Source organism: Miniopterus schreibersii (genome assembly GCF_964146895.1).
Source record: "Miniopterus schreibersii genome assembly, chromosome: 21".
Classification (NCBI taxonomy): Eukaryota; Metazoa; Chordata; class Mammalia; order Chiroptera; family Miniopteridae; genus Miniopterus; species Miniopterus schreibersii.
In genome coordinates this window covers 13,674,854-13,699,990 of record NC_138123.1, presented here as the reverse complement: position 1 = coordinate 13,699,990, position 25,137 = coordinate 13,674,854, and the positions used below count along the sequence as shown (strand labels likewise).

At 50.2% G+C, this 25,137-nt stretch overlaps 1 protein-coding gene across 1 annotated transcript in view; it reads left to right on the top strand.

The window, feature by feature from the left end:
- The window catches only part of PCNX2 (pecanex 2), a 194,611-nt gene that overhangs the window by 40,757 nt on the left and 128,717 nt on the right, over positions 1-25,137 (top strand). Inside the window, exons 9-15 of the mRNA XM_081123781.1 lie at positions 1-136; positions 2,933-3,078; positions 5,177-5,330; positions 5,416-5,448; positions 12,697-12,868; positions 17,534-17,644; positions 19,284-19,375. Coding sequence (XP_080979907.1) covers positions 1-136; positions 2,933-3,078; positions 5,177-5,330; positions 5,416-5,448; positions 12,697-12,868; positions 17,534-17,644; positions 19,284-19,375 — 844 coding nt within the window. The remainder of the gene's footprint in view (positions 137-2,932; positions 3,079-5,176; positions 5,331-5,415; positions 5,449-12,696; positions 12,869-17,533; positions 17,645-19,283; positions 19,376-25,137) is intronic.

The following is a 25,137-nucleotide window of genomic DNA, read 5'->3' as shown; positions in this document are numbered from 1 at the left end:
AGACGTGCAGGTCAGCTCCTCCACCACCACCTCTTCCGGGAGCCCAGATCCTTCCTCCGGGGACCAGGCCGTCAGCGCGCTCCAGCAGCAGCTGCTGCTCATGGTAGCGCGGAGAAGCCAGCAGGAGACCCCGCGGGTACGTCCCAGCATCGCTGGCTGTGGACGTCCCAGAGTCAGCCACCTAAACCTGCTTCCAGGTTGGATCCTAGCAGCACTGGTCAGGTCTGACCCTGAGTGTGACGTCGCTGGGTTGCTGCTATATCACCACATGGGAGTCTCCTGAACGGAGGTGAAAAGAAACCATGTAGATAGCAGGACCCTTCTGCAAGTGCTGACAGGCTTGCCACAGTCTCCCATGCTCTTCCAGATGCCTTAGAAGCTCATTTACATTGATCTGTCTGGTGGGTGCACAGATCCCACAGGAGCTCACTTGGTTAGGATGCTAACATTTCTTCCCCCCATGGTTTGGAAAATATCTGAATTTTTATTAACATATTATGGCCTTGTGCATTAAGCAATCAGATTCTTGAAGATAAATGTTTGACTTGAGAAAGTGAAAAAGACAAGCCATGAACTGGGGAAATAGCTATAATTCATATCATTAATAAGGGTTTTGATCATATATATACACACATATATGTATACACACACATGCATGCAGATGCACATATACACATCCATACATATGCACACATACACATCCATACATGTATACGCACTTACACATATAGAAACTGAAGACAAGCAAGGGGCCCGACAGAGAAAAGGGCAAATGATTTCATGAAGAAAAACTGAAAATGGACTAAGATGCTCAACTTGATTAATAGGGAAATGCAAATTAGAATAAAACAAACCATCCCTTTATACTTACCAAGTTAGCAAAGACTAAAATCCCGACACTGTCAAGTGTTGGTAAGGCTCTGCAGCCACACAGCATTGACATGCTGTTGGTGGGAGTGTAAGCTGATAGAATCGCTTTAGAAAACTCATTTTTTAGAAGTGTTTTCTAGTAAATTGAACATTTCCATACCCAGTAATTCCACTTATGGCAAATGTGTACATTTCCTGGAAAAGTCAAACAATTTGTTTCCTAGTGAAGTTGAGCCCCTGGTACAGCTGAACGTTTGCATTCTCAGAAATTCCACCCTTAGGGGTATGTTCTAAAGAAATTCTCGCACCTACGTACAAGGAGACGTGTCCAAGAATATTCATAGTAGTGCAATAGCAAAAAAAAATAAAGAAAAAGAAAAAAGAAAGGAAAAACCCTAAATATTTGACAGTAAAATGGGTATGTAAATAATGGCATGGCCACGTAATGGAATATTATACAGCTGTGAAAATGGCTGTTCCAGCTACAGAACAGCATGTACGAGTCTCAGGAGCAGAACGCAGAGTGGAGGCAAAAGGCAAGTTTTGAAAGGATACATGTGCTATGATTGCACATCTATGACGTTCAAGATCATAAGACTAAACAATACTGAAGTTTTGGACCAAAGTGTAGTGAAACAGAAGGTTGAGGACAGTGTGATCTCTGAAGGAGGAGGGGAGAGGTCAGGTTGAGGGGTGGCCCACAGGGGACTAACAGTGACGCTCTCTTCCTTCCCCTGGGTGATGGCCACCCAGGCAATCATCAAATTGTTGTTGTTCCACTTCACACACATTTCAAAGGTATGTATTTGCATCAACTCAGTATTTAATAGAACTTTCTTTTTAAAAACATGGTACCTAGTGTTGTTCAGCGGAGGGAACCCCTGAGTCCCCGGCTCTCAGATGAACACGGAGAGACCTGAGCCTGAAACGGGGGCTCGTTCAAGTGTGTCCCGTAGACACAGGTCAATATTATCTACATTAGCTTTAGTGAGGATAATCTTTAGCTTCCTGAGACATTTGGCAATACGAAACATTTAATTCCCCATTGATAATGAATAAATGAGTAACTATTAATTGATATCTAATTGCATGTGTAGCCTCTGGAAATTCCATAAGAGGCTGTTTTAACTACTGCTGCAAATGCATCAGGTGTCAGAAGGGGGAAGGTTGATCCTCCCTCTTACGCTTCCCCTCCTCGCTGCCCTCCCTGTCCCTTCCCTCGCTGGCCCCCCGGCCTCACTGAGGTCCCCTCCGCTTTCCAGGCGTGGAGCCCAGCGCTCAAGTAGGAATCGCAGGGCTGGGCCCTGGCCTGCTGCCTGTGGTTTTGAGTCTACGTGACCAATACGATGTCTATGGGATGTTCTCATACAGCATTAGGATGCTAGGGACCGAGCCCACCTGGTTCTTATTTTCGTGTCCCCAGCCTCGTGCCAGCCTCCTAAGTTGCTCACTAAGTGTCTGTTAGACAAATCAATTTTTCCCCCCAAAATTCAGTTCCTCTCCACTGGATTAGAGCCAATCACACATGAATTTGGGGTTAAAACATTTTAAACCTGAGCCTAAATTTCCCCACCTATTTCTGTTTTATTCGTTTAAATTTTTTTTCTATAAATAATTCAGTTTTTCTTACATCAGGCCTCACCAATGGCCTACATATTGGCAATAAAAATCTTTTCAATCTTAGTAAAATTTGAATGTTTATCTCAGCATTACATTAAATAGCATACCTTTCACAAATTAAGTCACTTAAGATCTTTTGTTGAATTCTGATCATTCCCAGGAATTCTTTCATGCCAGTGTCTTGGCCTTAATTAGCAGCAGTGTTGTGGTACGGTGAGTAGCATAGTTTTATTGGCGCAATATAATGGAAGTGAAATGTGTTGGCGAGAAGGAGCCTCTCTTTTTTATCATTTCCCTTTTCTCAGAGCACCCATTTTTGTGAAGTATGTTGGTTTGCGTTTCAGAATTTGAGCATCTGCTCTTTGTACTGGTAAATTATGAGGTACATTTATGGAACAACATGTCAGTGTGAAACCCTCTCTCTTCTTTTGGGGTCTGACAGCATCTGAGTCAGGAGCTGGAGGACTCGTCCTGTTCTTCAGCACACGGGAAGTTTAACCGTGATCAGTTTTACAAGTTCATCATTTTCCCCGGCAAGTGGATCAAAGTCTGGTACGATCGCCTCACCTTGCTGGCGTTGCTCGATCGGTAAGGCGCTGAGCTCGCAGGTGTGTGAGCAGGGGCCTGACGGGGCGTAGCCGTGTGCTCGTGCCTGCTTGTCAAGGGGAGACAGCCACGGGCTAGGCCCTCGGGAACATTTTCAAATTGCACGCATTTGTGCTGCAAACCTAAGTCAGAGCAGTGAGATCCGGACAAGTGAGGAAATGGTAATTAGCAGTTAAAGTGGGAAAAATGAGAATTAGGTGCATGGTTTAGATTTAAGGTCAGCTTTGGGGACAACACTGAGCCCTGGCCTGCTCCCACATGCAGCAGGACTGGGTGTGGGCGTGGGGAGAGGCAGGGAGAGGAAACGGAGTGACCTCCAGCTCTTCCCTCCGACGGCTCGATGCTGCTTCCCACCCCAGTCTGATCTACTCTACGTGGGATGAATGGGCATCTTTCCTTAAACCCTTTCACTCTTCCTGACCTCTTCCCACTGCTCCTCAGGGTCAGATGTGGGTTGGAGGTGGGCTTACTGGGTGAGAAGGGTTGGAGGGAGGGTCAGGTTAAGAAAGCCATGATGGAGACAGGGCAGGGGACTTTCCATCTCGGTACCCCCACCTCAAGAGACAAAGGGCAGGGCTGATCCTCCTGGCTGCCTGCTGCTTTGCAGATTCAGAATGCTGTTGCTAAGGCTGCCATCAGCAAATGCTGAGTTTCACAGCGAGATGCCAGCCCCGGGGGCAGTGGAAGGCTGGCTGCCTGCAGGGCTGTAGTTGGTCCCCCAGTGACTACTTGTTATTGTAGTGTCTTAAATGGTGTGATCACATGCAAAAAACTACAGGCATGCAAAATTACAGCAGTAAATTTCAGGACCCACAAGTCAGGGAATGGAGTTATAATGGCTTTTCTAACAGCACTATGCTACCCAAGGGGCACACACTTAAGAAGAACGTTTCATACTTAACTAAAATAATCCAAGATAACACATTCTGTCAGATGAGGCGGTTTTTGAAATATTGGGTTTTTTTTAAAAGGAATTATTGAAAGTTGGAGTAGCTGATGTTGATGGTGGGGGAAGTTGGTGTATGTCAGGAGGGACTATCAGGGACCTTTTTGCACTTTCTGTTCAATTTCACTGTGAATCTAAAAATGCTCTAAAAAAATAAAGTCTATTAATTTAATAAAATGTTCAGGAGTGCCTACATGCCAGTAATGAAGTAGCCGATTGTCCCTGTCTAAAAATGATCTTACTTAATGGGAGAGACCAATAGTACATGAGCAAAAATTGGTGAGGTAAGAAATGTGCTCAGAGTTCTTGTGAGTGACCCGTCCACGCTCCTGACCCGTGGTCCAGGCCACCCTCTCTTACTCCACTTCACCCCTCCCTCCCACAGCATCTGGCCCTCCAGCAGCCGTCTTCCGTCTCTGGAAGCATAGTCCCAGCCTCTGGTCATCCTTCCTGTGCCCTCCGACTCCCTCAGATGTTCCCAAACCGCCTCCAGCACTGACCCATCCACTTTCGCCATCCAGCAGCCCTGCCTGTCCCGTGATCTCTGGTCCTGCTGAGGCTCTGTGATCCAGCCCTCAGCCCCTTTTTACCCACCTCCTAAAATTCCCTTACTGGTCCCTCTGCACACCCACTGGCAGTACCCGCCTCTGGGTGAGCCTACCCCGTCCTCTACTGCTGATCGCCCCAGACGAAACCAGCCAGAAGGACTGTGGTGGGGACACATGCCTGTCAGACCCTCCGCACTGTGGGCTCTCGGGCTGGAGTTCTCAGGCTCCTGAAACTGGGCTCCAAGTCCTGGCTACGGTGACGCTCTTTACCTAAAACCATCTCACTGCTGTGGATGGAGCAGTTAACAGCATCTTCCCAGTAAACCCACCCACTTGGGAGGCCAAGGAGACCCAATGGGATTATATTTCATTTGTTTCAGTAACAGGAATCTGGGGTTAGAATTTTGTTTGTGAAACACAGGATTAAGGCAAGAAAGAAAGGAACCTTACAATCTTGCCAGCGAGTGTAAAGCATGCTGAGATTACCGCTCTGCCCGCAGTCTCTTTAGGAGCAGGCAGGGTCCCCTGTTTGCAGACAGACACGCTCACCTTGCACCCCTTTCCCTTGTGTCTGTCTGTTGTGCAGAACCGAAGATGTCAAGGAAAACGTGCTGGCGGTGTCACTCATAGTCCTGGTGTCGCTGCTGGGCTTCCTGACGCTGAGCCGGGGCTTCTGCAGAGACCTGTGGGTGCTCCTCTTCTGCCTCGTCATGGCCAGCTGCCAGTACTCCCTGCTAAAGGCAAGGCCACGTCTCATTCTTACCGTCACTAGTGTGTCCTTGAAACCATGAGATGATGACACAGACACTCTGATTTGTGTTCTAGAGCGTCCAGCCTGACCCCGCCTCGCCCATACACGTAAGTTTCCAAGAGGACAAGTAGCTGTCTCGTCTCCTTGTGTTGGAGACAGGGGAATGGGCCAGATCCACTCAGAAGGCAAAATATATGTCCGTATACCTATATATTGAGTATATAACTAGCAACATTAAATAGAAATATTAAATAGCATTAAATAGAAATATTAATGCATGGTGGGCTAGCTCAGGCTGGATCTGAGAGCAGGGCGTGGCCAGTAGTGGGGAATGTCCAGGGTGGGGGCCAAAGCATGTGTGGAGGGTCTTTTCTGTCCCACCGGACGCGTGGCAGGAAGGCCGTGCAGCCTGGTGGGCGGGGCTGCAGGCCCTATACTCTCACCACCTACGTTTGTCTCCTGGGCCCTCCACTTGAATGCTGACCCTGAGCGAGATGTGGGCTCCCCACGCCTCAGTTTCCCAGTGTGTAAATAAGGAAATGAAAAGGCCTATGGGGATTACCTAGTTCATGCAATGTACTAGAAACAGCACGTGGCACGTAGAAGTTGTTCACTACCTGGCAGCTGTCATTATTGGTCATATCAGTTCCGAAAGCATGAGTCACCTTTTGAAATTCTCTTCCTGTTTCACATTTTCAAGTGCATCGTGACCTTTTGTCCCCGCAGCTGGGATGCTGTGTAACTGAGGCTCTGGGCTCAGCAGCCCTGGCCGGTTGGTGCTCTGACAGCTTCGGTGAGTTCCACTGACCGCTGCTGCTGCTTCCCTGCGGGTGCTGTGGGACAGGGTCTGGCACCGCCCCGTCCCCACCAGGAACCCGGCCACATGCCTTTGCGCTGAGCACTGCCTGGTGGACTTCCCAGCTTCTTGAGAACCTTCCCATGGGCCCCCAAAACCCTCCCAATGAAAGAAAGCTTGATCTCCCCTCTATTGTGCTTTCTAAAATTTCACCTTCAGGATTTGGGGCTGCATTTAAATCTTCGATAGCTTGTGTTTAGTTCATAGTAATTAAGAGAAGCTTATAATTGGGTGATCACATGGCACCCCTTGCTGTCTTATTAAATTCCTCTGTTTCCCGTAATTGGTTTACATATGATGCCGCTCCTTTTATCCCGGAGCCTGAGTGGCAGGATCGCAGGAGCAGCGTAATTAGGGTATTAGGACGTGTTGTTGTGATTACCGTCAGAATCTGGGTTAGGCGCTGGGTGGCTCTGCGAGGTTTTGCTCAAGCCCACCCTGGATGCCACACCACCGCTTTCCTAGTGATGGCACCTCAGTGTCGCTGTTTTCTTGGTGCCTTGGGGGAGGGGTGCCCCACGCTGAGAAACATGCATTTTCGGTGTGTTTTCAGGAGCGGTACAGAAAATGCTGGTGAGGGTGAGATCTGGGCAAGTGCGTCATAGTTACATGGTAGGAAGTGACCTCTTCCCCTGCCCCAGGGAGCCGTCACCAGCCTCTGACTGTGTTCATGGCAGTAATTAATTCACTTACACAGCGTCCAAGCAGGTTACTCCCTGGTTTGAGCTGGCGTTTCTCTACCAGCTCTGGAGAGGAAAGAGAGTGTGGTCGCTACACGGTATTTTTTCTTGAGATCGGATGGAGTCACGCAGGCATTGAGAAGGGTTTACCATCTCCAGCTTATAGATGAGACATCTCAGGAAGGAGACGGTCGGCAGAGAGATTCAGGTCTGGGCCAAGGGGGCTCTCAAGCCCGCCACCCGCCCCAGCCTGGCTCAGCGCTCCTCCGGGCTGTCAGGTGAAACAAAGCGCTTTCAGATCAACGTTAATTTGTACACTTGGAGGAGGGGCTATTAATAAAGTCAGCCTATTCTTTCTCTTAGAGCAATCCACTGACTTTTCTTGTTTCCTTTCTGGAGCACAGAAGTGGCAAATGTTGAGCAAGTTGTTAAAATCAGAAGATAAAAAAATAAAAATTTTAACACAGTGTATTTGTGATATAGATGTAGGATAATGACAGGCTAATGGATATGGTACAGTGGACTCTGAGCCTGAAAGAGATGCATCTGATCATAAAAATAAAACAGCTTTAGAGAGCTTAAAACACTGGGGGCTGAGTGGGTTCTGGGAGCAAGCTGAGGATCAGAGGGGGGTGTAGAGGATGGGCCCTGAGCCTGCTGCTTGGCTCACACAGGCTTATACGAAGGTCTACCCAACATAGCCGCTAAACGTAACGCGGAAAGCAAAATGCGGGGGGATATCTGAGAGGCAGCCACACCCTGGGATCCCCTGCACAGAGATGGAGTGAGGGGCCATTCCCAGCCCTGCAGGGACTCGGGGCCCATGCCCTGGGGCAGCACCTGGGGATCTGCATTTAACACCCAGGCGAGGATGGTGGAGGCCGTCTCGGAGCACTCCCGAGGAACTCAGGTGTCGGGATTTGAGTCAGCCTTGTACGAACTCCGGGATCTTAGGCAGGTTCCTTCTCCAAACTTCAGGCGTTCCATCTATAAAAGAGGAAATAATGAAACAGGACGTAAGGAGACTAAACCAGGTGTAGACAGTGACAACCACCTCGGTGGGACTTTGAGAGTGAATTGAACTTTGAGCACCACATGCCCAGCGCAGGCCGGGGACGTGCCAGGCCCCCCGGAACGTGTCCGCCGCTTTCTCCCGCGCTCGGCACGTTTACCTCGTTTCCCTGCGCACAGTACAGTGAACTGTGGCTGCAATACGTTCGGCACCACCGCCGGTTACATACAGATCACTGGGGATGATTTTTGTAAATAAGCTTTTTATTTTAGAACAGTTTTAGATTCACAAGGTGATTAGGAAGACAGTGCAGAGAGGTCCCGTATACCCAGTGCCCTGTCCCCTAGCATTGGTGCATTATTGTTAACTGAAGTCCGTGTTTTACTCAGGTTTCCCTAGTTTCACCTAATGTTCTGTTCCGGGACCCCCCAGGACACATTACCTTCATCCGTCGTGGCTTCTCAGGCTTGACTTGGCTGTGTGTTTCTCAGACTTTCCTCGTTTTTGATCTTGACAGTTTTGAAGAGCATTGGACAGAGATTCTGTATAGACTTTCCCTCAGTTGGGACTCATCTGATGTTTATGTCACGATCAGACTGGGGTGGTGGATTTGGGGGAGAAGACCACAGGGCAAAGAGCCCTTTGCATCACATCCTGTCAAGGGCGGGCACCTTCGACAGGACTTACCACTGTTGGATTGACCTTGGCCACCTGGATAAGGTCGTATTTATCAGAAAGATGGTTTTGAATGACATAAACTAATTTCTTAATCCTCAGTCCTTGGAATAAGGTGGTCAGCTTAGTTTTTAGTGGATCTTAAAAGCTAAGCAATACCTCTCTATTTAGTTGTGTGTTCACTTGGCTCAGAAAAGCACTCTGTAAAGCATGAGCCATTCCAAATTGCCTTAAATTGTCATGTAGTACATTTCTGTCATTAAAAAGGGGACCACTACCTGGGCGTCGCCCAGAGGAACACTCCGATGTCCATTTCGCTGCCCCTTGGTTGGACACCGGCACCTGCCCGTTTGTCAAGGTCCACGCACCTGAGAGTAGGAAGTTGGACCTAAAATAAATCGCTCTGTGGAATTAAATTATAAGCCAAGCTTATAGAAACTCACTCGCCTGTGTCTTTTCAGTTTTTAGACTAGCTTGTCAATTTCCACCATCCTGGAAATTGGAAGTAGCATCTTACTAGTCTCCTGTTGCCAATCACTTGACGCTTTGGTTGCTGCTCATGGCCTGTGCTGCTTTCTCCAGTGTTCTGGGCTTTTCATTTACACCAAGTGTGAGTCGTAGGATAGTTGTTGGCTGGGGTTTTACTGGGGTTCAGCTCAGTACCCCAATTCCCTCCTTTCATGCCACATGCACGGGGAACCAAGTGTACAGTGGAAGTGTTCAGGGTGACTCTAAATAGACAGGCGAGCTCATCACCCGTCCTCCAGAAATGACATTCAGTAAATAGCCTCCACCACCACGAGAATCTTAGAAAACAGCAAACCCTTCCTACAGCGATGAGCGTTCGGTGGAAAGTAAATACAGTGCCACAGGGGCTGGGCAGAGCATGGGACCCTCCAGAATCCCTTTAGGAAAAGTCAACACCCCAAAGCTATTCCTAATGCTCCCCACACTCTGTGTTTGCTTTGCTTGAGCAACACGCACACTGCGAGTTCAGAGAGTGGCGATGAGGAGTGGGACTCGGGGAAGTCGGGTGGAGCCCTGGGCCTGGGAAGATCCAGTTCCAAGGGCTGTCACCTCCTTAGTGGTGGCCGGGAGCCCGGACCTAGTGGCCAGGCGGCTAGGCGGCCAGGTGACTAGGAGGCCAGGCGGCTAGGCGGCCAGGTGACTAGGAGGCCAGGCGGCTAGGCGGCCAGGCAGCCCGCGGCCAGGCCCATGTTCTTGTTTGGCTATACTGTTCTGTCTGTGGACAGATTTCTTAATCCTCATGCCTCAGTTTACTCTTGACAAAATGAGAACCGTAGTATGCAGTTCTTAGAGCATCCTGAGGACTAGGCGCGTGAACCATTTAAGGAAAGCAGAACACGGAGCGGCTGGATAAATGTGAGCTGTTTCAAGTCCGCCGTCAAGCACGGCCCGACCTGCGAGCGCGGCTGGGCGGGAGCACGCACAGCCTCGGCGGCGTGAGGCAGCTCTTCCGGGCCTGTGGACGGGGGAAGCGGGGTGCCAGGCTGCAGGAGGCCTGAGGCTCGCTCGAGGCCGCCTGACCCCGGGTGGGGGCGCGTGGCCTGGCTGTGGACAGTCCCCACTTAGTCGCCTCCGAGGCCCAGCTGACCTCCAGCCCCTGGGTCCTCTAGGATTCTCTAAGGCACCCTTGTCTCCTCATAATAAAAACCATTTTTTAAAATTTCTTAACAAATTTGAAGCATTTGACCAGCCCACTCTCTTGAGAAGGGATCAGTGAGGAGGGCCAGCCTCTCAGCCTCGTCCCACCGCCCTCCGCAAGGGGTTCAGGGAGGTCTGATGGGCTCTCTCCCCTCACCCAGCCTGGGCCCCAAATTGTCGATGTGGGTGGGGCCGTAGAGGCCGAAGGCACATGCAGATCAGCCCTTGGGAAGTGGGCTCCAAGCCCCAGCCCCGCTGAAATCAGTCCTGCCCCCAGTGTATTTAAGGTTAAAAACAGATGGAACATAGTTGGATATGTTTTAAAAGATTGTGATCAGACTTCATTAGGAGGAGCGAGTGGAATTTTTCTATTGAAAGAAAATAATCCTGGGGGCTTTCGATGATGGATTCACCTGTGAAGGAGGAACTGGAGAGCAGGCAAATTTTATTAGTAGGTGCTCTCGGGAACCAAGGCGGATAAAGGTGACTTATATGCCACGTATTAGGGATACTCTTGGAATTGTTTGGGGACCCAAATGTGCACGGGAAGTGAGATGAGGCGTGAGTGTGGTGAGGGCTGGCTCCTTCCAAGGGAGCCTCAGGTTTTCTCATAAATTACAAATCCGGAGAAAGTGTTCCCACACCCAATAAATAGTGACTTGGCAGACCCAAGATGCTATCTCCAACTTGTTCAAGGCCAAAGACTTTCAGGTCCTACAAAGTCCATTTTTAACCTTCCGGTAAAAGGTAGAATCAGGGCAAGAGGAAGGTAGCTGTTTAATTATATTTCCTAAAGGGTGTCAGTTCGGGGCAGTATCTCAGACGCTGTGTGTTTGTATACTGAATAGCTCTCTGCACCAACCAATTTACTCTGCTGTTCACTTGATAAGAAATGCGCTAAGATTTAACTTGGGCTTTAGTTTCAATTTTTTATGCAGAGAAAGTATTCCCACACCCATTAATCTATGACCTACTTGGATTCAAAAGGAAATTTCATAAGAGCACAGATATTCCTTGAAGGCTGAGCCTGGACTCAGGGCCGAGCATCACCAGCCCCCATGGACAGCCCGTTCCTTCTTATTAACGATGGTCTCAGAACAGGCCTGTTTCTATTACAGGAGCAGCGGCGATGAAATTGCATTTCTAAATATAACACATTCAAGGCAGTGACTGAAAATTCACATATGAAGCCACATCACTGTAATCTCTACTTTTTTACCCTCAGAGTGGTTCGTGGATTGCAAAGGATTGTCTCCACCAACTCACCGGTTTTTGGGTGGTTTATTTTGAGCCTTATGAGTTGTGCGTTGATTTCTGAGATGTAAATTCTTCCTTGGCTTTTGCCCTGGAAAGTTGATGTTACATCTTTGTCTTAATTTTTCTGTCCTTCCAAGGAGGCGAATAAAAAACGTTTCTACTCATAACAATATCCTGAGGGCTAAGATGGGATGTGCTAAGTTGTCAGTCCGCCTCAGAGGGACGTATATAAACAGCAAGCGTTCGGTTCCACTGTGCTTCCCTCGGGCATCGTGTGTGGCCTCTGCAGGTGGGACCTGCTCCTGTGTTGTCTTGCTTTCAAAAACATAAGGAAACGGAAGCCCGCAGCTTACATTCTATTTCCTATCAATAGTGAAGCTCAATCTAAACCACACAGTGCAAATACTGGTTTAAATTCATTTTGTGTGTGAAAAACAGTCCAAATGGAAGTCTCGCTGTTGGGGAAGCGTTGGACTGGATCTGGGTTGTACCCAAAGGTGGTAATTAGCCCAGTTGGCGGGGCTCAGCAGCTGAGCATCGACCTAGGATCTGGGAGATCAGGGTTCGATTCCCGGTCAGGGCACATGCCCAGGTTGGGGGCTTGATCCCCAGAAGGGGTGTGCAGGAGGCAGCCGATCAAGGACTCTCTCATCATCGATGTTTCTCTTTCCCTCTCCCTTCCTCTCTCTGAAATCAATAAAGACATATTTAAAAAAAACCCAAACAGCTGGTAATTAAAATTTCAGGTGCATTTGTTGAGTCTGAGAGGTATAACATTCTTTTCTACATTCTTTTTTTTTTTTTAGTATATCTTTATTGATTTTAAAGAGAGGAAGGGAGAGGGAGAGAGAGAGAGAAAAACATTGATGATGAGAGTCATTGATCGGCTGCCTCCTGCATGCCCCCACTGGGGATCGAGCTTGCAACCCGGGCTGTGCCCTGACCGGGAATCGAACCCCCATCTCCTGGATCCTAGGTCGATGCTCAAGCGCTGAGCCACGCCTGGCCTGGCTCTTTTCTATATCCTTATTTGACAGAGTAACCATCATTTTTTCTTTCCCAGTATTTTGTGTGTATGAGCCATGGGAGGGAAGGGGGGAGAGTGAGTTTATGGTGTAAGTTTTCTTATATGGTATAAATTATCGACTGTGAGGATTCTGTCATAGAATCAAAATAAAAGTACCGTTCAGAAATTGTGTTTGTTTTCTAGGGACACAACCAAATCATTACGTACAGCAGACCAGTCTATTTTTGTGTGCTGTGTGGCCTCATTTTACTTCTTGATGCCGGAGCCAAAGCCAGGCACCCCCGCACTTATGCTGTGTATGGCCTGAAGCTCTTCTCTCCGGGGTCGCTTCAATCAGCTAGGGACCTCCTAATAGGTGAGTTCATTTGGGGCGTGTGGGCAAGAATGTAGAGGAGAGAGGGTCTGTCTTCACTTTGTGTCCTGAGTCCCTAACTGGAGACACTTCCCTGCTTGGGTATGGGATGAAGAGAGATGCGTTTCCCTCTTGGCTCGCCCACCTTCGGAAGACTGTCTGGCTGCCCAGAGCATCCAGTACAGGATCATTCCAAAGGGCTTTGACATCCATGACCAAGAAGTTACAGCGCCATAATATCTGGAGACTGGCCACTGTGGTGCCTGATGTGGGGTGTCAGTGGGGCTCCCTGGGGTGGGGGTGGTTTTGCCATCTGGGCAACAGCCAGAGTCGCATCCGCACAGCACAGACCCTCGGTTACACACAGGTGGACATGGTTCTCAGTCCAGGCAAAGTCCTGGACAGGCCGGTCATGCAGCCTTTCACTGGTACACTTTACTGGCTGTAGGGTGTAGGCTACATTTGATATAAAAAGCTCCATTGACACCAGTGACCTGCACGTTGGACGGTTAGAGCCCTACTCGATCCAGGTGGCTGCTGTGTGAATTCCAGCCCTGCTGCTGTGTGACCTTGAGCAAAATTCAACTGCAGTGTGGAGACAAAAATAGTACCCACTTCAGAGGTTGTCGCCAGTTTTAAATGAGTTATTATATTTAGACACACAGAACAGTGCCTGGCACCGGGCATTAGCTCTTCTTGTCATTAGTATGGGAAGAGACCCTTCCAGTCGGCCTGGAGCTCTGAGAAGTCCAGTGATGACATCTGCAGATTTATGTATGCTAACTTGGATCAAATTGACCAAATGAGCTGATAAAGGGCAGCTGCCAAAGAGTCCACCCCTAATTCATTGCTCGCCAGCTGGAAATCTTGCTCAGAGGAGACTGAATTCAAGCTGTAGGTCCCATATCAGTCTTTCTCCAGCCCCCACGACAGCTCCCTGAATCTCTCCAGCGGGACTGGGAGGGCCCCGGATACGGCATAAGGTTTTGTTTTGTTAGTCATCACCCACGGATATTTTTTCCAGTTGTTTTTTTAGAGAGAGTGGAAGGGGGGGAGAGAAAGAGAGAGAGAAAAAGAGAGAAATACCCATGTGAGAGAGAGACATGGATCGGTTGCCTCCTGCATGCACCCCACCCAGAGCTGGGCATTAAACCTGCAGTCCAGGTACGTGCCCTTGACTGGGAATCAAACCCGAGACCCTTCGGTGAATGGGCCAGCGCTCACCACTGAGCCACGCTGGCCAGGGCTAAAGCGTGTTTTCTTTGAGCTCCTTATAGGTGGAAGCTGTAGTAGACATCCCACCCTCTGACTCTCCTTCCCAGCTCCCCATTCCTGCTGTATTGGTGGCAAATTATTCACTCCCCTTCCACCCTCCCCAGCAAGCCCACCTTTGTCGGCATCCTCACACCTCGCTTCCTAGTACATCACGTGAGGAGCAGAGCGGCTTCTTAGTACCCAAGGGGTAGGCACCAGGTTTCGGAGGACCTCTGAGCTCAAGTAGGAAACAGAACCGTGTTGGAGAGATGCAAGAGCCAACTCCAGGATTAGACCCCCAGGCAGCAGCGCCCTCTTGCTCAAGAGTATTTGCTTCTACCCTGCCTAGTGCTTTCACTTTACTTTTTATATTGCTTGAAGCTCCATTGGTTGGAACAAACAGACACAACACACACACACAACAAGAAAGACTTTCAGTCTGTTTTACCTTCTCATAAATTAGCTTACCCATCTTGCTGCTGATCTCAGCTGCAGTGAAGGGTCAGAGTTGGAGCAGACAGAGCTGCAGGTCACGATTCTGCACACTTTGGAGCCCCACCCTTTCCTGCCTGTTGGCCATCTTTCCATGACCCTGGCCGCCCCTGGTGTCGCTCAGCACCGTCAACCTGTCCGAGGGGCAGAAGGGGGCGAGGAACCCCCGGGGTCTGCTGAGAGCAAGCAGGGCAGGAGGTGGAGAGCCATGTGGGGACTGGACCGATGGGAAGGATGGAGAAGCTCTTGTCACAGGCTACATGAGGGGAGGACCATCGCAAAAGCAAAGAGAACAGCAGATCCTAGAACAGCAGAAAAAGACAGAAGGCGAGGGAGAGCAAGCAAGGAACCCGGGGTAGAAATTGGCACCAAAAGAAAGACAGAGGTGGGAACTAGGGACCTCTACCGGCTGGCGGTGAGCTAAGGAAACAGAAACCCCATGGGAAATACTCTTCCCTGGTCTTTTTCTTTTATGGTTCCTCGTATATATTTAGAACCACTCTGTGCCCTCCTCTGTCTTTATAAGGAAAACATCTCTGTTTTTACTTCCAGGAGGGAGGTGAAGGCCTTCGCAGTCGGCACTCATTTCCTGTGCTCAGTCAGACACCTGTGACCTCTGGGCTGACATCTGATTGCTTTCCATTTGGGTGACTTCGGCAAAAGCCTGGAGTGGGACTGGCTTTGTAATTATCCTCTGGATGGGAAAGCCAAGAGGTCTTCTTAGTATCATATTTCAAAAGGAGGTGGCCAAGCTAGTGCACCCTGAGGCCACAGGGACTGCCCAGAGGCTGGAGACAGGACAAAGGAATGGGGGTCCATCCAAGAGAAGAAATGGTTGGGCGCCAGAGATCCACCGGCAGGCTGCTTTGGGTCATTAAAAGCTGCCAGGTGGAAGGCCCAGGGGCTTTGTTCTGTGCTATTGTCACCGCATTAACTAGTCCCAGCAGTTGTGGGTGGACTATAGCTCACTTTGAGAGAGACCCTGAGATGGTTTGGGTTAGGGTTGTCCAGCGGTAGCCTGGGTTGTCCAGAGAGGCAAAGGCTTCCCTGATGTGGAAAGAGGTCAGGCAAGATGGGAGCCATCAGCTGTGAAGCGGTTTGTGCACTGGATGGATGGGTTCTTTATCCAGTGGCCGTGGTGGTCCTTTACAGATCTGCGAGTTTTACGCTTTATTTTAGTCCTTGGGACCACCACGCCCTACCGACAATAATGCAGCCGCAGTCATGCAATCCTTGGGGAGGAGTGGAGGTTTTGCACAGGTCCTGGGATGGGTACTCTCCTCGCACACTGAGCCCTCACATTTCTGTGTTTTGTATAGACATTTTCTGGGCTCAGTGGTTGAAGGACACTTAGTTCACACGCAAACGTGGCACGTTGGAGACACGCGGTGTCAGCATTCGCATCACAGGTCTGGGTTGTGTTTCCATGTTATTTAATCCTATATGTTTCCTCCCAAAGCTGCAAGTTTAGTAACGAATATTATTTTCACATTCAGCAAAAGAAATAAGCAAGTTAGTGTTTTTATTAGACGTTTTCGAGAAAGACACGGAAGCGTGCCAGAAGCTGCTGCATTCACGGGAATTAGTAGGAAAAATGGGACACAGGGAGGAACGTGAGGGACCATTTCAGACCCTCTCAGCCGCCTGCTAAGAAAGAAGGTCTTTGTTCACAGGGAAAATTGCCAACAACCACAAGGCCTTTTTTTTTTTTTACCTTTGGAAGAAGGGGCAAAATAATTTCAGCAACTTCAAGTGCAATTTTTTCAGTTCCGTGAAGGCCACTTTTGGCTGCTCTTTCATCAGGGGAACTGCAGCCTGACAGGTGATCCCAGGGCTCCCCCTTCCTCTCATCCCACCTCCCCGGTTTTGTGTTCACAGCCCAGGATTCCTTCCTCCGCCGCCCTGGAGCTCTGGGCCCTGGGCGCCCTGCAGAGGGCTCTTCTTTCCCTGTGGTCTCAGTAGGTGCCCCTTCTGCACCATGGGGAGTTTGCATTCCTGATTTTTCAGCAATAACTAAAACGCCCCCCCCTCTGCTGTTGACTGTGGTTGATGTATAGTGTTAGGACATAGTTCCAATGTGTAGGCTTATTGGGTTTCAATTCAAATTTCCTTAGTTTTATTAAGGATTACCGGTATCAAACTTCGTTGACATTCTACCCAACAAACTGAGACAGCAAGGAAGACAGCTGTATTTCAGCATTACTAATGTGCGTTCCTGTGATTCTGTGAAGCCCAACGTAAACAGAATTAAGAAAGCGAGTGATACAGAAGTCGCTATAAAATACAGCTCCACTCCTTTTTATTTCCTTGAACAAATCTCTGTGAAACTTTGAACTATAGCCCGTGGATGTTTTGTCCAATTCATTGGTACTGGCTGGGGAAGCGCCACCTTCCTTTCCCAGGTGACTGGTTCCCCTGAGAACAGGCCCCTCAGTGCCGCACCGACAGTGTGTGGAGTTTCTCAGTCACTGGTCTCCCTGGCTCCCCTGTGGGGCCTGGAGTCCAGACTGAACTCTCAGCAACTCAAGTGCTCGAGGGGACAGACGCACAAGGCGAGGAGCCGGCTGGGCTTCGATTGTTGCACCCCCTCCCAGGCAGGAAGAGATCCCCTAACTGCCATCCTCGGGTTCTGATGTCGCTGTTTGCCCAGTTCGCTTCCTCCCACCCTCGTCAGCCTCAAGTCCACGTCCGCTCTTGCGAACTGAAGACCAGTCACTCTCTGAGCATCCGGAGGTCTCTGCTCGGCCCCAGCACCTCTGTGTCCTTGGGCCGCTGCCTCAGGAGCAGCTCCGTCACTTCCACAGGCACATATACATCAGCCTCTAGACTGTCCCCCGTTTCCTGGGAGGGGCGGGGGGGACCGCAGCAGAGCCCGGCACAGCTCCGTCCCACTCACTGTCTCTTCTGTCTGTTCCCTTCCAGTATTTCTGTATTGCTTCCCTGCAATTTCCCTCCTTGGGCTCTTTCCGCAGATCAACACTTTCTGCATCTATCTCCTGGAACAGATCGACATGCTGTTTTTCGGAGGTTCTGGTAAGTCGTGCACTCTCCTCTTCCTGTGCGGGAGTCTAGAGTTGGATACGGGCACAGTAGCCTCGGGCTGGAATGAGAGCCTGGACACCTAGTTTTTCTTTGTCCTGAGGCTTAAACTGCTCCATGTTGGCTCTGTCAGGGGGATGAGGGACCCATCGGGACTCATTCAGCCAAATTGAAAGGGGCCCACCTTGCTTGGTAAAGACAAGCAAAGGAATGGAAGAGTAGTTTCTCCGAGTTGTGGAAAAGGTTTGGGGCCCTTCTGGCCATTCTTTGGAAAAACCATGTGCCAGAAAGTGTGTTAAAGAGTGTGAGTGGATTAAGTGTGCGTTTGACCATGTCTGGGAGTGTACGTGAACGTGGGCGTGTGAATGTGACATTGTGGGTGTGTTCTGTGTGCACCTGTGCAGACAGGTGGCCTGTGCCCCTACAGCTTCACTGGGACTCTTGGCCTGGCGGTTGAAATTCAGACCCCAGGGGCTGACAGCGCACCTGAGGCTTACATGGAGGCTTCACAGATCACTCACCTCTAACACCGACTCTTCTCTAAGTGGAAGGGAAGACGCTGACTCATAGGGCTGCTGTGAGGAAGAAGTGAAATCATGTTCATAAAGCACTGGAGCATCGTGGGTGATCAGTTACATTACCGCCTGTCACACGCATGCACATGCATGCACACACACACACACACACATGCACACTCATGCACAGGCACACACATGCACATGCACACACACATGCGTGCACACGCACACACACACCTCCACAGGGACACGCTCGTTCTGTCTCTGTCGCGGTTGCTCTCTCCCTCTCCCTCCTCTGTCCTTACCTGTCCGTCTCTCTCTCTCCCTCCCCATCTGCGTCTGTCTCTGTCTCTCCCTTTCTTCTGTCGAGTCCCTACCCAGGACCTTCATCTTGACCAGGCGGCTTTCAGCTGTGAGCAGGAGGTCCCCCTGCCTCCACGCCGGCACGTCCCCCAGCCTCCTTTCCCACTGCTTCCCTCCTGAGTTCTGAGCCTGATGACCGGTCTCTTTCGTACACGGATGGTGGCCAGTGCTCGTTGACTGGCCCCCTGATGGCCGGTCTCTCGTACACGGATGGTGGCCAGTGCTCGTTGACTGGCCCCCTGATGGCCGGTCTCTCGTATATGGATGGTGGCCAGTGCTCGTTGACCGGCCCCCTGATGGCCGGTCTCTCGTATACGGATGGTGGCCAGTGCTCGTTGACCGGCCCCCTGATGGCCGGTCTCTCGTATACGGATGGTGGCCAGTGCTCGTTGACCGGCCCCCTGATGGCCGGTCTCTTTCGTACACGGATGGTGGCCAGTGCTCGTTGACCGGCCCCCTGATGGCCGGTCTCTTTCGTACACGGATGGTGGCCAGTGCTCGTTGACTGGCCCCCTGATGGCCGGTCTCTTTTGTACACGGATGGTGGCCAGTGCTCGTTGACTGGCCCCCTGATGGCCGGTCTCTCGTACACGGATGGTGGCCAGTGCTCGTTGACTGGCCCCCTGGACGCATCCTTTGCCCGTCAGCAGGCGTTTCGTGGTTGAACGCTGCAGCCTTCTCTTACGCCTGCAGCGTTTACTGGTTGTGGGGGCTGCCAGTCCAGGAAGGCACTGTCGCTGTTTGTGTTTCAGCCGTTTCTGGGATGACATCGGCCGTTTGCAGCGTGGCCCGGAGTGCCACCACCGCCGCTGTGCTCCACGCGCTCTGCTTCAGCGCCGTGAAGGTAGGTGAGAGGACAGGCCCTCGCCTTTCTCCTCGCTCCCATTACGTTGACTGACAGTCCCGGGAAACGTGTTTTCTCCAGGTGTAAGGGAGATGGAACCTGAGCACGTCGGGTAGCAGGCCCGGCGGGGAGGCCTCAGTGGTGTAAGAAGAGGCATTCAGATGCCTGATCTGCCCGGCACAAAGCCCACCTGCCCTGGCCGCCCCCTGCTGGCGTCTGTCTGGCACAGTCCACTGATGACACTGGGAGGGCTTCTGCTACACATGGTGGTCAGTGGGACCTTGGCTTTGCCGTCACTTCCTTCCGATCCACCCCTCAGAGGACAGGAAGGGGATAGAGGAGCATAAGGCTGTGTGGACAGGCAGAGACCCAGAGGCTGTGAGGGCAGTGGAACCTGAGCGCCCAGCAGACAGACGGGCTGTGGGCCGAAACCCTGCCGTCCGCAAGGGAAGGCTCGACGACACGAAACAGGATAGGCATCGACTGCAGGGAAACGAAAAGCACATCAGCAGGGAATATAACTCTCTCGTCTGCCTGGCTCCTCTGTCAGTCATGTTCGGTATTCGTAACACCTGAATTCTAGTTCTCTCGAAAATGGGCGAAGGGGGGAGGCGAAGTGTGTGTGTGTGTTGGGAGGTCATAGTCCTGTCTTTCATATTAGAAAGTAAGCAAATAATATCTGAAATTGAAAAAAATAAAGAAATAAAACATGTATGTTATTGAAAATCTGGAGGTAACGGGGCAAGGAAGAGCTGCTGAAAGGCACTGCCGCCAGGGGGCAGGTGTGGCGCAGGGGTGTGTGGCAGAGGGCCCTGCTGTTCCTTAGGGGGCAGGGGTGTGTGGCAGAGGGCCCTGCTGTTCCTTAGGGGGGGGCAGGTGTGGGCAGAGGGCCCTGCTGTTCCTTAGGGGGGCAGGGGTGTGTGGCAGAGGGCCCTGCTGTTCCTTAGGGGGGGGCAGGTGTGGGCAGAGGGCCCTGCTGTTCCTTAGGGGGCAGGGGTGTGTGGCAGAGGGCCCTGCTGTTCCTTAGGGGGGGCAGGTGTGGCGCAGGGGTGTGTGGCAGAGGGCCCTGCTGTTCCTTAGGGGACAGGGGTGTGTGGCAGAGGGCCCTGCTGTTCCTTAGGGGGGGCAGGTGCGGGCAGAGGGCCCTGCTGTTCCTTAGGGGGGCAGGTGTGGGCAGAGGGCCCTGCTGTTCCTTAGGGGGCAGGTGTGGGCAGAGGGCCCTGCTGTTCCTTAGGGGGCAGGTGTGGGCAGAGGGCCCTGCTGTTCCTTAGGGGGGGGAGGTGTGGGCAGAGGGCCCTGCTGTTCCTTAGGGGGCAGGTGCGGGCAGAGGGCCCTGCTGTTCCTTAGGGGGCAGGTGTGGGCAGAGGGCCCTGCTGTTCCTTAGGGGGGGGAGGTGTGGGCAGAGGGCCCTGCTGTTCCTTAGGGGGCAGGTGCGGGCAGAGGGCCCTGCTGTTCCTTAGGGGGCAGGTGTGGGCAGAGGGCCCTGCTGTTCCTTAGGGGGCAGGTGTGGGCAGAGGGCCCTGCTGTTCCTTAGGGGGGGGAGGTGTGGGCAGAGGGCCCTGCTGTTCCTTAGGGGGCAGGTGTGGGCAGAGGGCCCTGCTGTTCCTTAGGGGGCAGGTGCGGGCAGAGGGCCCTGCTGTTCCTTAGGGGGCAGGTGCGGGCAGAGGGCCCTGCTGTTCGCTGCCAGGCTGTTGCTGGAGTGAGTGCCACACAATCAGAAAACAGCAGCACACATGATGTCGTCGGGGTATCTGTGATCTGTAAAAAAATCAGTTAATTAGTATTATACAGATTTCTTGACTCCGTGGACACACGCATTTAATGTTTTAAACCACAGATACTTCTTGGATAAAATAAAAACTAAATGCAAAAGAGTAACTAAAAGTAATATATGTTCCAAAGGGTTTTAAATATATATCATATGACATTTCTTAACTAAGTTTTAAAAAATATTAACTTAAAATCTTATTAAACTCGTCAGCACCAGTGGCAAAAGCGTAATAGTCTGTCCGTCTTCGTGAAATAGAAGGAATTCAGCATTATCACCGCCCAGTGGTTGAGTGACCTGTGGCTGTCGATGGCAGAATCCCTCCCTCTCTCCTCCACCCCTTCCGGAGAGGTCTTTTCTTTCAGGTCAGAGAAAAGCAGCAGAGAAGGAAGCCTCCTTTCCTGAGGCACGAGGGTGACTTGTGTGCTGTGGTCGCTCAGTTTGTTGCCACATTTATACCGTCGAGTAGAACAATTTCATGATTAGAAGTTGTATCTGGTGTTCTTTCTTTCGAACCACAGGAGCCCAGGTGGTTCATCCAGGAAAGGTACTTGGACAGGTGTTTTCTGAGTTCTTGCCCTTCTGAGGTCCTCTTTCCATTTGCAGCCTTTTGGTCAAGTGCTGCCTGTAGAATGTGGGGGTCGCGCGCTTTTTACTTGCAGGGCGTTTCCTATATCGCCCTGTTGTGTTCCAGTGTTTGCTTGTTTGTTTATACATTTATTTTTCATTCATTTTTTTTAAAGTCTGGTTTATTGACCAGACTTTAGTTTGTATACATTTTGGGATGTAGAGTTTGGCTGAGTTTTGATAAGTGTGTGTACTTGTGCAATCAACGCCACCGTCAAGTTACAGAACATTTCCTCCAACTCAGAGGTCCCCGTGTCCCTGTGTGGTGAGGTCTTCACCTGCCCCAGCCTCTGGTCACCACTGACCTGATTCGTATGCTTATTGCTTCGGAAAAATCAACTTTATACCATAACATTCACAGTTGAATACACACTTGGATGAGCTCTGATGGGTGTACATGGTCAGATAAGCACCATCGCGGTCATGATAGAGAACAGTCTGCCACCCCAAATTTCTCTTCATGCTTCTGTTCCGTCAGTTCTCTACCCACGCCCAGGTTCCTGCAGCCACCCATCTGCTCTCTATCATCAGTCAAGCACGTGGGGGAGGTGGTAAGAAAATTAACCTACAAAAATGAGACAGAAGGTTGGCTATCTGTGCAGGATCCATCAAATTATGGACACTGTTGAATGCAAGGCCAAAAAAATATGGTTTTGATACAGTGGGCATGTTTCCAAGACAGAAACTTAGAGGAAAGGAAGTGACCAGCTCTAGGGTGCTGAGCGTCATGGACAAGCTTAGGGCCCCAGCGATGGAAACAAAGACATTGAAAAGTCTCACCAACTGACTTCCCGAGTCCCTCACGAGTGATCAGACCAGAACCCACTTTCTGACTGTCGGCCGTGTTCTCCGAGCTGTCTCTCTGCGAAGTCCCACCTGCTTACTCAGCCCTTGACTTGTGTGGACCTTTGTCTCATGTCTCCTGCTTCTCAGCAGACAAGACACATTTGATAGTGAAGGATAGTTCATGTATAATAGAGTCATGGCTGAACCTGTGGAAGACAGAATATTCTCCCATTCTCAGGAGTCTCTCCTTTCATGGGACTTCTTAGGCTAATTTCCACAGGAGAGTTATAGGCTCTGAAAAGCCTGACACGTGCCGAAGGCTCATTATTACCAGTTCAAATATTATCAAAACTAATGTACACCCCTGGGATTGTTAAATGACTTTTTCTTACAAAATCCTTAGGGGTTTTTGAGGAATCTGGTCTTCAATAAGGCAGAGTGTTTGGGTTCTTACCCAGTGGGGGGACAGGTGCTTTCCATTTCCTCACCTCCCTGAGTCTGACTCCCTCCTCAGATCAGACGATGCTAATGGATGATCGCTTTCCCCCCGACCGAGGTCAGCAGGGCCTCTGATGCCCAGACAGTACGACAGGCAGCCCCAACCAACTGATCGGAGCTGGGCCAAGAGATAAGGTCAGTTTTTCACCCTAGGTTGAGCCTAGTTTATTTGATTTCCGTCTGTCTGTGGCGTTCCCTAGGTGTAAGGGACTGTTGGATCAGAGTAAGTGGATTCCACGTTGAGAGCACAGTGCCAGCTGTGATGGGAATGGACCCTCAGAGGCTCGGGGTTTACTTAAGGGTTGAAACACGCTTTTTACCAGGTGGAGCTGGGGTACTTGGGAAGGTTTACTGCATCCCGGGAGGTGCCGACTTCCCTTGCTCAGCGAGAAATAATATGGTCTGTTGTTACAGATTCTTAATGTTCTGTCTGTATTTTGAAACATCTTTTGGTAGAAACGGAGCCATTTGCATTTCTCCCTCCTCACTCATAAGTTCAGAGGTTCCTAATGGTCTCAGATGGACCCTCCGCTCTCAGAGCTGCACCTGTTTAGTGCTGTGAATTGAATGAATGAGGTGAGCGCATTCGCAGGGGAGTCCTTAGGAAAAAGGAAAGCTCACGTCTTCAACCCGACACACTTACCCGGAGCTGCGGTTCTGCCTCCTGTTTAACGATGTCTTTGTTTATGCCTTTTATGCTTAGTCTCTGCCTTGGTGGAATTGGCTTTTCCTTTCATCTCTGCGCTGTGATGGATTGATGGGCCCCTGTGATTTCAGCGAGTCGGCTGCCTTGCCGGAGATGCAGTTCTCTCTATGAGCCTGATGTCTATGTATGTCCTTTATTTTTATTACTCTCACTTGACAGAGACAGATTGAGGGGCTGGGAGTTAGTTTTGCTCTCTGGAATATTAATTAGGGGAAAACCTGATTCGTCTTCTAATTCCATATTCTCTCTGACTCATCCAAGACAATAGCGAGTGGCATCCAAATGGACCCCCTCATTGACTTAAATATTTGACAGTGATGTACAGAAACAACCAGAATATTTGCTCCCCGGAGAAATGTCTCAGGAGTTAATTAGCTGCGTTTTCTATATGTCCGTGGTTCCTAGTTCTTATCATCCCTTACAAAGAGATTCTGTCTTACTGATGGCAGGGGGATCCAGAGGTTAAAGCACATTATTATAATTTAGTGTTTCCCAAGCTTCATTAACAACTGCTTGTGGGAGAGCTTCCCCCATGTTCTTCTAGGTCCTGCAGGATGGCATTTCCCCTGCATTCAGGATTTAAAATCTAATTGCAGATATAAAACAAACTCATCGCTCTAGGATAGTTTTAGCACTGACATGAACCTGAGGTGTCCAACCCTTCATTTTATTTTTGAAAGTGAGGAAATGGGGTCCAGAGAGATTAAGTGGCTCACTCAGCACCACACAGCACAGATCCCAGATCTTGCGTCGTCTCAGTCTTCGTCTTGTGCCGTCCTCCTTCAGACTCTTGAAGTGTAAATGTGTTTTCTAGCTGTAAGAACAATCCGCAGGCATAGAAGGTGCCTCCCAGATCTATGCCCCTTAAATTTAAAGTAATTTCCCAAGTGTTTTCTCACTTGCCCTTTATTACAGCTCTGTGTTTCATATAGAAGATAATAGCATTTCTGCATTCCAGAGGCGAATGGCAAGCAGGGAGGCATATGTTACTTGCCTAAGGGCACATGGCTAAAACACATTGTTTTTTCTATTGTGAAATGGATTAGTAATACCTAATGTTGTCAGAATAAGTAAAATTATATTGATAATGTACATACAGTGTCTAGCTCAAGGGTCTAGCTTAAATGGTGTGGTGGGCAGAATTCTAAAGTCACTCCAAGACTCTAGCCCCCTGGTGTGCCCATCCTCTGTAATTTCTGCCCCTTAAGTGTGGGCAGGACCTGTGAGTATGATGGAATGCCAGTCCTGTGATTAGGTTCCATTGTCTGGCAAAGATGAAGGGATTCTGCTGATGTAATTAAGGTCCCTAATCAGTTGACTCAGTTCATCAGGTGGGATCTGGATGAGTCTGACCTAATCAGACAAGTCCTTGAGAGA